This window comes from Candoia aspera, chromosome 4, assembly GCF_035149785.1.
Source record: "Candoia aspera isolate rCanAsp1 chromosome 4, rCanAsp1.hap2, whole genome shotgun sequence".
In the NCBI taxonomy this organism is placed as follows: domain Eukaryota; kingdom Metazoa; phylum Chordata; class Lepidosauria; order Squamata; family Boidae; genus Candoia; species Candoia aspera.
Genome location: NC_086156.1, coordinates 67,737,467 through 67,753,526, shown reverse-complemented (window position 1 = coordinate 67,753,526; position 16,060 = coordinate 67,737,467). Strand labels below are relative to the sequence as shown.

General features: G+C 40.2%; 1 protein-coding gene across 1 annotated transcript in view; it reads left to right on the top strand.

Moving 5' to 3' along the window:
- The window catches only part of CENPC (centromere protein C), a 41,326-nt gene that overhangs the window by 460 nt on the left and 24,806 nt on the right, over positions 1-16,060 (top strand). Inside the window, exons 2-9 of the mRNA XM_063302048.1 lie at positions 4,862-4,908; positions 6,463-6,527; positions 7,995-8,083; positions 9,896-9,998; positions 11,270-11,375; positions 11,727-11,906; positions 13,117-14,172; positions 15,896-15,928. Of these exons, the coding sequence (XP_063158118.1) occupies positions 4,862-4,908; positions 6,463-6,527; positions 7,995-8,083; positions 9,896-9,998; positions 11,270-11,375; positions 11,727-11,906; positions 13,117-14,172; positions 15,896-15,928 (1,679 nt within the window). The remainder of the gene's footprint in view (positions 1-4,861; positions 4,909-6,462; positions 6,528-7,994; positions 8,084-9,895; positions 9,999-11,269; positions 11,376-11,726; positions 11,907-13,116; positions 14,173-15,895; positions 15,929-16,060) is intronic.

Genomic DNA, 16,060 nt, shown 5'->3' with positions numbered 1-16,060 from the left:
AATCACAGGCTGCCTGATCAATCGCAGATAATTTTAAGAGCAGAGTTTTACACAATATTTTACACAATACACCATATTGTTGGAGTGGGAGAAAAGAGAAGAGGGGAATGGTGAAAGACTGAGAGTTACTTACAAGTAGTGGCTATTAGCAAAGCAGGGGTGACACAGGTATTTTTACATTAAACAATTGCTTAACGTGTGTAATTTTACTTGCTGCTTAATACCTGAGAAAGTGTGTAAAGGTTCCTAATGCATTTAGAATAATTTCATCTCAGAACAACTTTCTCAAGGATGAGTATTGTGTGATTAATAGCCAAATGTTTTACCACTTGTTTTTTATTGCCATTTCTGATGTCAGCTTATGGCTGTTATTCTTCTGCATAGATATTGGCCAGCTTGTCTAATGTAAAAGGTAGTGGGATGTTATTGTCAGAAGATTATCTATCTATCAATCAATCAATCTATCTATCAAATTTCTATCCCCATCCATCTCCCCCTAGGGGGACTCTGGGTGGTTTACAATAAAATTGAGTTAAAATCATAAAATATATAAATTACATTACAAATGACCAATATAAATAGAGAATAAATAAATATAAAATCCAAGCAGTGGTAAGATCTCATTCTGTAGGGAGGGCACTATGGCACGAACCACCCCCAGGAAGGACTGGTGCCCTTCCCACCCCAGGTGAGGCGGCAGAACCAGGTCTTCAAATTCTTATGGAAGGCCAGAAGCAAAGGGGCCTGCCTCACCTCCGGGGGCAGAATGTTCCAGAGGGCGAGTGCCATTGCAGAGAAGGCCTGCCTCCTGGACCCCGCCAGGTGGAATTCCCTTACCAACGGGGTCCGTAGCATGCCGTCTCTGCATGACCAGGTGGGACAGGTCGATGTTATGGGGATGAGAGGGTCCCTTAGGTAACCTGGCCCCATGCCATGTAGGGCTTTAAAGGTGATAACTAACACCTTGAATTGGACCCGGAAGCAAACTGGCACCCAATGCAGCTCGCGCAACAGCGGTGTTATAAGTGCCCTTCTAGGGGCTCCAAAAACAGCTCGCACAGCTGCATTCTGCACCAGCTGTAGCTTCCAGATACTCTTCAAGGGTAGCCCCATGTAGAGTGCATTGCAGTAGTCTATATGGGAGATGACCACGGCATGAGTGACTGTTTGGAGGGCATCTCGATCCAGGAATGGGCGTAACTGGCACACAACACAAACTTGTGCAAAGACCCTTCTGGCCATGACTGCCACCTGCTCTTCAAGCAGGAGTCATGAATCCAGGAGGACCCCCAGATCTGGTTCTGAATGGGGCAGTGCAACCCCATCCAGAACTAAAGATGACAACTTTCTGGATACAGAGGGGCCGTCAACCCACAGCCACTCTGTCTTACCAAGGTTCAGCTGAAGCCTGTTGTTCCCCATCCAGACCCCCACAGCCCCCACCCACTGAGAAAGGGCAGTCACTGCATCACTTAGCTCACCTGGGATGGAGATATATAATTGAGTATCATCAGCATATTGATGCTACCACATCCCGTGATGATGGATGATCTCACCCAGCGGTTTCATGTAGATGTTGAATAGGAGAGGGGAGAGAACTGAACCCTGTGGCACCCCACACAAGAGGGGTTGAAGGCCAGATCTCTCATCTCCTATCACCACCGATTGGGACCGGCCCTGGAGGAAGGAGGTGAACCAGCGCAAAACCATGCCACCCAACCCCAAATCCCTGAGCCGCCCCAAAAGGATACCATGGTCGATGGTATCAAAAGCTACTGAGAGGTCAAGAAGAGCCAGAATGGATGCACTCCCTCCATCCCACTCCTGCCAGAGATCATACATAAGTGCAACCAATGTAGTCTCTGTCCCATATCCTGGCGTAAAACCTGACTGAAAGGGGTCTAGATAATCCTTTTCATCCAGAATCCTCTGGAGTTGTAACGCCACCACTTTCTCAACCACCTTCCCCAAAGAGGGAAGGTAGGAGACAGGATGAAAGTTGTCCAACACAGTAGGGTCCAGTGATGGTTTTTTGAGGAGGCGGTGTACCCAGTGCCTCCTTGAAAGTAGCTGGAAACACCCCCCTCTCTCAAGGATATATTAACCATCACCTGGACCCAATCACATGTCATCTCCCGGGCCACGTTCACCAGCCATGAAGGGCATGGGTCTAGATTACATGTGACATTTACAGTCTGGAGGATCCTGTCCACTTCCTTAGGCCCAACAGGATCAAACTGTTCCCAGATAACAGGGTAAGCATGTTCCCTCGGCATCTCCTCAGACTGTGCCTCACGCTTAGAGTCCAACTTGGAATGGATCTGAGCAATTTTATCCTGCAGATGTTCAGAAAACACCTCCGCACGGCCCTGTAGGTGGGTTACTATGTCCACCTTGCCTAAAAGGGATCAAGTAAACTTAAACAGGGCTGTTGGGTGGCATTCTGCGGAAGCAATAAGAGCGGAGAAATATTGACGTTTCACCACTCTTATCGCCACAAGGTAGGCCTTAATAGCGGCCCTAGCTTGTGTTCCATCAAATTCAGTCTTCATCTTCCTCCAGCAACGCTCTAGATGTCTCTTAACCCTCTTCAAAACCTTCCGCTCCTCTGTAAACCACGGGGAGTGTCGGGTTGAATGGGGCAAGAGAGGTTGCACCGGCGCAATCCTGTCCAAGGCCCCGGCCGCCTCTTTATTCCAAGCAGTGGCCAGGGCCTCCGCCAGACTGTGCAGCAGATCCTCGGGTATAACCTCCAGCTCCCTCTGACACCCTGTCGGATCCATCAGTTGCCAGGGGTGGACCAATCGAATGGGCCCTGCCTCCCTGCGGAGGGGGGCAGCACAAGATAATCTCAAGGCCATCAGGGCATTGTCTGACCATGACAATGGGGACAGATCTGACTCTTCCCTCAGATCACGTTGCCACTGCTCCGACAAGAAAACCAAGTCCAGAGTGAGGCCACTGTCTCGAGTTGGGTCCCAAATAATTTGAGACAGGCCCATGGCTGCCATGGTAGCCATGAACTCCCAAGCTGCCTCGGAGACATGCCCCAGGGACAGCAGGTTGAAGTCCCCCATAACCATAAGCCTGGGGAATTCCACCACCAGCCCCGAGATGGCCTCCAGCAGCTCAGGCAGGGAGGTTGCTATGCAGCAGGGAGCAGCAACACTCCCAACTGTTCTCGGGAACGCAACTTGAAGAACAGGGTCTCAAAGGCTGGCCACTTGTAGAGCAGCACCCGTGAAGGCCACTAGAGACTCTTGGATGACAACTGCCACCCTTCCTTCCCTATCCCGGTGTCTCAGCTGGTGCTACACCTGAAACCTGGCCGGGCACATTTCTGAAAGTGGAGTGGAGTGACCGGTCCTCCACTCCAACTCACTTCTCCCCCACTGCAGGGGCCTGCCCCCCTTGCATCTACTGGGTCCCCTGTATTGGGTCGCCTGTGTTGTGAAAACCACGGGGGTATCACACCAAACCCACTCAATCACCACCTGGGTCCCATGCACTATCAGACTGCCCCCCCCGCCACACCACCAGTCTGCCGCGCCGCCACACCCCACTCTGCAGCCTTGGGACTCGTCGCAACATCAAGGCCGGCCCTCCATACAGGGGCTCACTGTCCCACCAGTCCCCGGGCAGGGAGCTTGGAAACCCCCCCAAAGGCCACCAGCATCCCCTGAGGCCTGCAGGCGATCCACTGGAGTCCACCACTGCCACAAGGCCCGCCATGCTCCGCCGCTCCAGTCGGGGGGCTCCTCCCACAAGGCCCGTCACACTCCACCACCTCACCCAGGCCGCCAAGGCCACCAGGGTCTGCTGGAGTCTGGAGGGGCCCACTAGGGTCTGCCGAGGTCTGCCAGGTCCTCTGAGTTCTGCCGGGTTTGCTGAGGTTTACAAAGCCACCGGGGTCTGCAGGAGACCACTAGGGTTCACCAAGGTTTGCAGGTCTGTAGGGACTGCCGAGGTCTGCAGGGTCCATCGAGGTTTGCAGGGTCCACCGGTGTCTGCAGGGGTTTGCCAGAGTCCGCTACTGCAAGGGTCTGCCGCGCTCTGCCATGCTCCGCCACTCCACCTGAGGGGGCTCCAGCTGTCTCCAACATCAGCACAGGGAGACCAGAGAACCCACCAATTTGATGAAAATCTCTCCCCCAAAACCCCGGTTGGCAAAAAGGGGCTGGGGATCAGGGTTCTGAGAGACTAGGAACCCCCCCCCCCAGCAGCAATTAGCGTCTGCTCCCAGTGGCCATCTTGGATTCTCCCCCAATATGGTTTATATGATGGGATTTATACCATATTAATGGGCTGAGCAAGTGTATGGTTTTGTAGTTTAAGGTGGCATAGGACTGTTCACTGTTTTTGCCACAAAAGACTCACAGAGCATTCCTTTAGAAGCTGTAGAGGGTCAGTGTTTTTGAAAATTAATCATAACCAACCCACCATGCTTATTATGAAAATAATCTCAATTATATTCAGTAACATTTGTTGGTGATTAGGTAATCATAACCCTAATTGTCAGGGAAGCTGATGCATTATTTTATAAATGATATTTTAAAATATAGGGTGTAAGAAGAGTAATTGCGTACCCATCATATACCAGTAGAAAATGAACGCTCCTTCCTGAGTTCCCTAGCAATTGGTGTTAAAGTGACAGCATTGATAGTCTTATTCTTGTCCTTCAAGGGTTTGTCGAATTCCCTATTAAAGCCATTCAAAAGTATCCTTGAAAAGTGGGAGAAAGTTGCTGACAGTGACTTCCCTCTGATCAAAGTGGATGAAATTAAAATAATCCTACTACGGTGTAATGAAGTTTCAATTTATTTTTCTTTTCAAAAAGCAATATATTTTCTGTTTTTAACAGAATCATTTAAAAACCACGTATAGACCAAGATTCTTCAACAGAGAAGGGTAATTAATGTTTATTTATTAACTTTATATTGAAATAGATAAAACTGAGGTATACTAATACAATGTATCTTATATTGCATATCATACTGGTAAAATTGAAAAACTATGCAGACACTTCTAAACTTCCAGAAGGTTTGATAAATTTGGGTTTGTTTTTCTTGAATGTAAATTCTATCACAATAAATTGTAGCCTGTTTCTGAAATAAAGCAGATTCTTATAAACATTTTGTATATGACAGATAGGTATCAGTTGTCAAAAAAGGAAAGGTAAAATTTTGCACATCATTTTGCTGTTTTAATCTTGTTCATTATTTTTATCTTTTATGTCTTGTCCTGTCAGAAATTCTTAATTTTGTTCAAACTTCCTTTATATATAGTTTCATTTAATTTCAGATGGCTAAAATTACCTTTGCTCCAAATTTGTGATTTATTAAGCATTCTTCAATGCATGCATAGAAAAACTCTCATGTTGCAAGAATTTCCATATATCTTTTGATGCAAGGATCGGATCTGTTTTTTTCCTTCTGTAGAAATGGAACGGCCCCATTAGTATTAAATTAATAACTTCCTGTAGAAACAGGATAGCTGTATGTATTACAAGGCATCCAAAGTTACAAGTTTGTGTTTTGGTTTTATATGGCTTATTGATATATTTCCATTTTTAAATGTATATAATAATTATTATGTTTTCAGAATAGCACTTAAGTAATCTGATATCTTCTAGTAAGTTTTATATGGTGTGCTGGGAAAGATTTTTGTGGGATTGTTGATACACAGAACAGCTAAATTCTGGAATTATGAAATAGCCATATTTTAGCTTATATCATCAGTCCACTGAGTAGACTATACAGTAGTAATGATGGCAGTACAATGGCCACAAAAAGGTAAATGAGATTATGTAAGTCTTCTAGATGTTCTAATGTTCTTTAATACATTTTTGTATGAGATTCGGTAGCTATCTTTGCATATAAATCATTTAACAGCACTTATTCAGCAATTATTACATATGGTGAAATGAGGTGTGTTTTACTAATAAAGAAGAGATTCATTTTGCCACCTGATCTGTGCAATGTTTTCTCAAAGCAGGTTTGTCTGGCACCATCTTTGCTTTTTCAGCGTTCGGCAAATTTAACCAGGCTATTTAACCTTGACATAATCAGCAATATAAATAATAGCCAGTAGGCAACCAATGAGACAGTTCATTAGAATTCGTAGCAATACGTTTTATCAAAAACTTCTGGTGTGGGTACTGCACAAGTCTGAAATCCCGTTCTGTTTCTACGATATCTAGTAGCAAGTGCTATTAAGTGGAATGCTGTTCTGGGCTGGAATACATTGGTTTTAGGACTACTGTATGCCATTTGTATGAATCTGAACCACATGCCTATAAAGGTCAGTTATCTGCATTAATCACAAGTGAAACTAGGAAAATAAAGCTTGATTTGATGCAATACTGTACTATAGTTTGACATAATTTTGCCAATAAGGCAGAGTTTGCAGATTAGAAGCACTTTTGAAATGGCTAATTTCTTAAAACTTTTTTTTCTATGCCAGTAAAAAAAAAGCTGTTGGTATACAAGGAGAAAATGTATTGGAATGCATACAAGACTGTTTTGAAAGTAAGTTCAATGGATGAATATAAACTTTTAAAATAAAATTAAGGGAAAATTATTGTTGGTCTTGGTAACCTTATCTGAAGTATGGTCCTATCACAACATTATAATTAATATTACTTTAATTAGAATTGTGGGCCAAATGTTTGTTTGCAGTAGCAAACACATTTTGTATTACATTTGAGTTTTAAATACCATACAGTATGTATATTTAAACAGTATCTTCTTTACATGTGCAGTATGTTGCTACATTACAGAGGTGAGGAAAGAATTGTACAAGGTTTTCCAAGAACAAGGAATTGTGAGGCACTTTTAACAATTAGTTCATCTGTAAATTAGTTCATCTATTTTTATTGGCTAGAATTTACTTGGTCAAATACAGCTTTTCAAGGCAAAGAGAAAATTGAATTTTAGATGAAAGACAGATTTTACAATATTCTTGGTTAAATGAGATGTTTTCAATTACTGAAAGTAACTTACTGTAGTCAAGGCTGTGGGACTAAAGGTATAGAAAATCTTTCAAGCTTGGAATGGCTGTTTGAAGTTCAGATGGGTTGTAATGGGTTGTTCCAGCTTGGAACACTTCCAGTAAAGTCTGAACAACCTGCTTAAACTGCAGTTTTGAATTTTAAATGTTCTGGACACCCCCATATGAGATCCATAAATGCTGCTTAGACCAGTGCACAATTTATAGTATGGCACTTGGCTGGAAAAGGTGCAATTCCAGGAGTCATGGAAAAGTTCAGTGGTTTTCGTGTGGGTCAGTTGATTGAACATCAAGATATAGCTTGCTGGTTTCTTGCCATTAAGAATAAGAAACCAATTATCTAGTCTCCTCCCGGTAGCTGATCAAGCCAACATGACAGAGGAAAAATGTACGATGAAAATTGCTACCAACTTGATCTCTGGGAAGTCTGAGTCTTCACAAAACTATATTCTTTTTCTTCTATCTAGATGAAGTTGACTCAGATACTGGTTAAGATCAAAACCATATTTATTATTCCAATTTCTATCACTGCCCATCTCCCCCTAAAAAGGGGGACTCTGGGTGGTTTACATTAAAATTGGTGGGAAGTTGCCTTTGTGAAGCTTTGTACAAAATTGGGCAGTAACCTCTTTTTTTGTGTGCCTTTGAATTTGTTTTTGACTCCTGGTGACTGCCTGGACTAGTCCCTGCAGTTTTCTTGGCGAGGTTTTTCAGAAGTGGTTTGCCATTGCTTCCTTCTTAGAGCTGAGAGAGAGTGACTGGCCCAAAGTCACTCAGCTGGCTTTGTGCCTAAGGCAATACTAGAACTCATGGTCTCCCGGTTTCTAGCCTGGTGCCTCAATCTTATTTTATTAAAAGTTCTCACTTCTGGATCTTAAGAGAATGTGGTTGGGGATAATTTTAGCTGGAGTAAATTCACCTGAAAAAAAGCACAATATATAGTACTACACTTTTCTTCTTAACAGAGTACTTCTTTTCCTTTGTAGCCTGTGCCAAGGAATTTACAGAATGCTCCCCTTCCATATCATGTGGCTCATTCCCTAGTCTGGATCAAGTTCCATGCCATAGCAAAGAAGTAAGTTGTTTACCTAGTAATAAAGCATTTCATTTTATTTTTATGTGGAGCAGAGCAGTTGTGCATACCATCATAATTGAATTTGTATTTTCATTTACATTTCCATGCTTTTATTTCTTCTGTTGGACCTACTGCTCTTGTAAAATTATTCAGCAAGATTTCTCCTGCCATCTGTTAGCTTCTGTAGCATATTTCAAGAATTTCTCCCCCAACACTTTCCAGATATTTGTAGGACCTTTAGGGAGCATTGTGATTCATGATGGGGAAGAGGGATGTTTCTGCTCCTTGGATCAGTAAATAGGACTAAAACATCACACTGGTTTTCTCCAATAGAAGGAGTGATCATACCTCATATTTCTTTAAATCTTTTTTCCTTTCATCTCTTTTATCTTTCTCCCATTCATTATGGATCACATAGGCATGTGACTGAGGAAGAAAGGCAGGAAGAACTGCTGACTGTAGTCATTATCCTTTGACTTGCAGAGCCACAATGTGATCCAATGAATTTGGACTCCTTTTTTTCCAAAGCAGCCAATGTTGCAAGGCCAGCAGTGTGGCATTTTGGTGACAAGCCCTTCAGCTATAAAGACTGTAGCAAACTACTCATTCTTTCTACTGTCCAACAGTGGAGATAGAACAGGTGCTATAGAGGGTGGGTCATTTTGAAAATTCTCCAGGCTACATGGCACAGTAGGAATGCCAGAAGGGATATAGCAAAGCATAAAGATGTTAAATGTCTCTACTGTCATCGTATTTCTGAACCTCAATGAAATGGATGCAGCTAAAGCAGGAGACATTGGCAATGATACTAGCAGTTCAAAGGTATTTGTCAAGATACTGATCTCTGTTGTAGCATAACTGAGGCAGGAAAGAATTTATATCTATACCCAGTAACATATAAAAACTTGGAAAAACAGCACCATATTGCAATGGAGTAGCTGCTAATTTAGTCAGAGAGTTTGCAATTGTGGTGGAAAAGGTCTTGTCTTAAGAAAATCTCTTGAGTAGCCATTGGTCGTCTGCAGTTCACTAAGCCTTATAAGCTTCACAAGTACTTTTGTAGAAGCTTTATCTAGCAGGCTAGTATTACTTTTATGTTGCCCAATATATTTGGAATTCTACCTTCCTGAGACTCATGTGTGGTGAGAAATGCTTATAATCTCTGGATTCTCTGCAGCTCAATTAGGGTTTTCTTATGTTGATCAGCAGTTCTCCTCTTGCCCGTGGATATGGGAAGAATAAACAGGGTCTCCTGGGCTGAGCTATGTAATGTGGAATTTCCCAGTCATATTCCATCAATTTTAGGGGCCCAATTATTTTCATAGGTCTACTACCATAACTCAAAACCTTCTATGGATATATTCCTCTGTCCAAGAGCAGACATTGTCAAGGGGGCAATCTCATATAGATTGGTATAGACCTATGGTGTTGACTATATAAGGAGTGCCCCATATAAGACAGCCATCATAACCTTAGTATGGCCACAACAGTATACAGGTAGTCCTTATTTAGTGACTGCTTCGTTTCACAACTGTTCACAGTTACAACTGTTTTGAAAAAGTAACTTTATGACCAATCCTCACATTTACAACCTTTGCAGCTCTGTAAAGCAAAGGAGAACAAGTAAGATTGTAAGCACAGTTGCAGTTTCACTTAGCGACCGCTTTGCTTAACAACTGAGTTGCCAGTCAATTGTGGTTGCTAAACGAGGACTACCTGTAACTGTTTTAGATGTGAAAAATTCATAAGGTCTTTATTGCTGTGTTATTAATAACATTTTTTTCCATTTCCGCTTCATTCCCTGATTATCAGAAAGAACAGACTAAGTTGGAGCTTGCAGAGGCCAACTGTGTGAACAATGTCGTTAGTACACTCACTTTCTTACTATCACCAGGCAGAATAGAAAGATTTTCAGGTGAGTGACATTATTTTTGAATTGCTAGTCATTTGAATATAGGCTTTAAATTACATTTTTAAAATTAATGCTACTAGCATTTTTCAAGTACAGGAAATGTCAGGGTATTTATGCATGATTTAAAATGTGCAAGTAGTGATGGTTTCAATCCCTGCTTTGTTCCTTTTACTATTAAAAAGGCAGGAGAATATTTTGAATTAATTAAAAGATAAAACAAAATTGCTGTGTCTCTTGCTATTGTTTGACATGCATTATTGGAAAGTAATTTTTTTAAACTAAGTATCCTACTTCCAACACTAGTCAACTCAATGCAATTCTGACACTGCAAAACATTATCTGATTGAGAGAATCACTCATTTTAGTTTGAGTAACCCTTAATTAGCCTTTATCAATCATTTTCTTCAAAGTATGGGCAAAACCTGATCCTATTTCTCATCTCAAGAAACTTATTGTCTAGGTATGTGCCGCACATTATTCTAGGCTAAAATGTGGTTAAGTAGTTTTGGTTCAACTTGTTGTATACACCTTGTTATTGTCTTAGCATGCTGTTTGAATCAGACCATCTTATTAAGCCATAATATGCTTTATTTGTTTAGACATAGCAAGTTATGTGAACATAGCAATTGTGTTGTATTAAACTCAGGTTCAGGGTTAATTGTGTTGAATCAACCAGCTACCATCTCTTAACAGGTAAGTGTAGAAGACCTTGTCTCTGCTGGGCAGCAGACTGGAGTACCAGACCAGCTGAAGGATAGATGTTTGTATGGGAATATTAATTCTGACCGAATCTGAAAAGTCAATATTACAGTACACTTAAACATTTCAGAACATATTTAAATGTACTCTTGTGTTGTTGACATAGGGAAAATACCACCAATTTGTGTGGGGATGGATGGCAGTCAAAGACTTACCATTTTTCAATGTATCGCAAGATAGTCCCCAGTTTAAGAACAAATTCCATTCCCAAGGTCTGTCCTGAAGTCGAATTTGTATGTAAGCCAGAACAGTATTATTGTATAATACTGTATAAGTAGTATTGTGTAATTACCTCGAACCATTGTGTATTTAACTCAAATCATCGAATTTTGCTACAATAGGATCCGTTCCTAACTATGGGTCGCCTGTACTTTAAGTTAGTTTCCTAAGAGAATAAAGTGTACCAATAAGTTTGTCAGTTGTAATTTAAGGTAACAACAAGAGAGGATAGTTTTTCTTATCTCACAAGGAATGATAATGTTGCATGTATTTTCCTTGTCTTATCAATAAAATAGGCAGCAACGAATCAGAAGAAATTCTAGATGAGGATATTGATGTGTTGCCCTTAGGATCACCCGCCCTTCTACTAGAAGAAGAAGGAGAGCAATCATGTGTAGAACGGTAAATTACTTCAGATCACTATTAAATACTTCACCAAAGTATATCTATTCCTCTCTAACTTCAAGTTAGTGAAGATAAATGATCAACTGTTTAGAGAAAGGTTAATAGTTTTATTTCCATGTTTTGGTAATTCACGATGGGATGGGCTCGCCTCTATCACACCAAGTGTCTTTAACAAAGCTGTAGGGTCATCTCCAGTTCTGAAGTGGATGATAATTAGGAATGTAAATTTTTGCAAAGGATTTAAGAAAATACTGTGTGTAGTATTTTCTTTAAGAATTGGAAATTTTAAAAATTGTTAAGAACATTTGGAGAACCCTGAATGAATTGTTTATTTCTCTTCCCATACAGGTTGTGTTTTGATGAAGAGGCACTTGATTTACACAACAGCAAAAATTTCAGCAAGTCTAAGGGCTTTTGTGCGGGAAAAGAAACAAAGGAGTTACATATTGAAGAACCAACCTCTGGTCAAATAAAGATGTCAGGATCTTTATCATCATTAGAAGCCATGACAAGTGCTTTGGCAGTACGGTGAGATATGAGTGCCATTATTTAAAGATCAGCTTTGTATAAAAGATTTCAGCATTTATAACTGAAAGCAAAAGAATCAGATTTTTGCTGTGGCATTTAAAGTGGCTGACTTGAGGAAAGTGTGCACAATTGTTAAAATGGGTTGGAATTGCTTGTTGCAGTTCTAAGCCAATCACTTTGTTCCATGAAAAGTACAGACTATGTGTAGTGTGCTGCTTCTACCTAGGGGGAAGTCTTAGCTATAATTTCACTTCTAAGTAAGGAGCTTGGAATTGTTGGTGCTTTGGGAGAAAGACATGGTAGGGATCCTGAGGAGCCCAAACAAAGCTTTCCATGTGGATCCATAGAGGTACATATTCAGGATTCTATACGATTCAGGACTTTTCCTCATATTAAGTAATTTGTCTGTTATGAGGACATCCGTAAAGCCATAGCTTCATCTCAGAGATGTATTAGATATGAACCATCTGCTGTTATAATGTGCTGATTACCAAGTAAATGCAGCTTTGAATGTTTAGACTTATTCTATCATTGTTGTATTTAACACTGCAACTGGTATCAACCTATGATCATAACTGTGAAGTATTCACTTGGCCAATTCTGTTTATTCTTGTAAGATAAGTCTTACAAAGTACAAAGTCTAGATCTGTCAGATACACAAACATGTATATTAGAATCTTAATCTCAAGGCTTCAGCTGTATCAGTGGGTTCAGGGTTTCTCAACCAGGGTTTCGTGGCACCCTAGGGTTCCGCAAGAGGTCACTAGAGGTTTTCTAGGAGATCACAATTTATTTAAAAAAATATTTCAAATTTGGGCAACTTCACATTACAGAGGTAAGTTTCATTCTTTATTTTTAGTTTAAGAACACTGTTAATGCCTATATATAGGCCTACTGTACACATGAAACAAATATAATAATTGTGTAACTTCTGGCCTATATTTGAACCTGAATGTGCAGGGATTCCCTGAGGCCTGAAAAATATTTCAAGGATTCCTCCAGGGTCAAAAGGTTAAGAAAAGCTATATAGGTTAAAGTCAAGGCATATGAAGTTTGTGTGGCATAATATAATAGGAAAATGATTACTAGTACTAGTTTTCATCAGAAAATATTTTTGTAAAGTATCTGAGTTTATTCTGAAAGTGAAGTTCCTCAGGGGACTGACCCTCTATGATATGTGAGAATTCACATAGCTGTCTTCCCTCCCTAGAAATGCAGCTAATGTAGAACTAGAAGAGGAATGTGAATTTTTGATAGAGGAATCTTTTGGGGCATCTTCTGCATCTTGGATTTCAACATCTCGAAAAAAGCAAAAGCCAGAGAAAAAGAGATTAATAGCTGTATCATTTGAAGGAAACAAGGAAGCCCAGCAGCATAATGAAAGAAGAAAAGATAAAAGGGAATTGGGGAAAACAGTTATGCCAACTCCAGTGAAGCAAATCAAGGCAACTTTAAGTAATGTTGGTGAAAGAACTTTTGACAGATTGCAAAATGCTTCAAGAACTAATGAGGTAATGGCTGTGGAGAATGTCCAGTCACAGTTGGTTATAAATACTACCCAAGAAACAAGGAAGCAAATGAATTCCAAAAATAAAGTTAAAGATTCAGCAGAAATACATAACAGAGGTTACCAAGACCCCATAAATAGAAAGCAGGCACAAGGTCTTACACCTTTACTAGAACCAGACCAAAGTTTATTAATCCAGATACAACCAGTGGAAAGTACAGAACAAAGCTTATCTCAGAATAAGCTGACTACACTGACAGAAGTGCATAATGAAAACCAGCAAGAGTTCACAGTTTCAGTTCTATCCTCAAAGCACTGCACACAATCTAAGAATACAGATACTTATTCTGAAAATTTAGGTTCTGTGCCAAGACCTGTTCCTTTAGCTCAGCAGTTATGCTGTGGTACGCCAGTCAGAAAGCAAAAGTTACCGTCCCAAAAACAACTGGGAACTCAAAAGAAAAAGAAAAAATCCACTGTTGGACCTAGAAGGAGGAAGAACAGGCGACTGGTTTCAGAGAAAAGCCTTGAAGGTGATATTGGAGAGGAACAGTTAGATAAAAAGGATGAAAACCTTCATGCTTTTGAGCTAAGAAGAACTGATATAAGGAGGGCAACACCTCAAAAAGTAAAACAGACTTCTTTTCTGAAGTCCAAGGGTAACATATTATGCCAAGAGGATTCTTGTGAGCAACATGTGGCAGAAAAACATTTAAATGCTTCAGTAAGACAAGGAAACAGCGATGAATTTTTACTGGAGTAAGTTTTGATTGTATAAGTATATAAGCTTGTTTTAATACTACTTATTCTTGCTGCAGTGCACGTTGTATATTGGGATAATTGGGGTATTGTTCTGTTTCAAGCAAAGCCATGAATACTCAACCCAAATGCTTTGGACCTCTTCTGAGGTGGAAATGCCTTGGACTGCTGTGGGGCTTTGATAATGGCCTGGGTACACACATCATTACAGCACTTTCTGCTCTTACTGATTATTTAAAATATTTATATGCTACTATTCATCACTAGGAATCCTTAGGCATTTTACAATTTTAGACCAGGCTAAGATAGGTTAAAATAAGTCAAAGAAGAGATGACTGGAGAAGGGTAACAAAAAAGGAAGATATAAAAGATATCTGAAACTCATCAATATTGGGTTTGGTATACTGTAGAGGGTGCAGTTTGGAAAAGCCCTATCTTCATATTGCAGGCCTTGGAAGGGAGAAATGTTCTTTGGGGTAATCTGCCAGTTAAAGGCTTTGTAGATTAGCACCAAGACCTTAAATCTGGCTTGGCAGCAGACCGGCAAGCAGTGTAGATCTTTTAGCAAGATTTAATATCTATGGGATAAGGTATGCCATGTAATCTAACTGTGCATCTGTGCTAGCTATATCTTGCAGACCAATCATCACTGCAGGACTTTGTTACATGAAAATAGTACAGTGAAAATATTTATGAAGGCAGCTGTCAGAGTTTTTGTAAAAAATAAACTTCCCCCACTAACAGTTTTTGGGAATGTATATTTTATTTGAGTGGCCTGTAAGATAATTGTACAGAAGGCAAAGAAAGGCTGTAATTCCAGGATGGCTGTTGGGAAGAAAATCTCTTCCCTTGCCAAAAAACATTTTGTTCCAGGAAGGAGTGGGGCTCTTTCCCATGATCATCTAAGAGGAGAATACAGTATGTAACAGTTCATATTTCCAAAGAGATCCTCCATTCTGGGTTTGAGGCTCGTGACAGCACTAAAGGCCTTTAAAATAAAAACATTTATTTTATTTGCACATACTGTGTGCTTTTCTAGAAAGAACTTTCTGCATCTGCCACTCTTCTGTCATAGCTAGAAAGCTCTTGAACATTAACTTGTATACATTTTTATCTTTTTTGTTTTTATCATATGCGTGTGCGCCTGCTTGCTAAAGTAGTCCACTTAATTATCTTTCATCTTTTGGTCTGTTTTTTCTCCTTATATATAAACTCTTCTTGGAGAATTTATGGGTAGAACAAAATTCCCCATGGTTTTCCTTAAAAATTGAAATTAATCTTGATATAACTTAGAGAGTAAACATTTTGTGGACATGTGGAATCCACAATGAATTTGTTTGTCTTAGAGTGTGACTAGGCTGTTTGTTTTTGATTTGTAGGGCTTTCATAGATATCTTTCTAGAATGTCTTGCCATATTTTAGCTGTTAAACGGCTAAAAAGGCAACTGCTCTGCAGTTCAGTATTGGTTGGCTTTGGTTCATAGGTAGAGTATGAGCCAAGAAATTGAAGAGCCAAGCAGGCAAAATTGCCCTCATTTCTTCTAACTACAAACTGTCTAGTTTGGATGATAGTTAGGCTAAATCCATATTCCACAAATCTAAAGCTTCAGGTTGGATAGTGACATCCAATAAATTGATCATAAAGTTAGTGGCTTTTGCTTGTAACCACCTGCATTTACTGATTATAATAATCTTTCAAATACAACTGTTGAATTTCTTTTAGATCCTGTGCATCAGATGAAAATAAGAATAACAGGTAATTTCCAGTACAATATATGTAGAACTTCCTATTTTCAAAAATTCTTTTTGAAATGTTTGCAGTTTGGGATTTATTTATTTCTTTCTTTCTTTCTTTCTTTCTTTCTTTCTTTCTTTCTTTCTTTCTTTC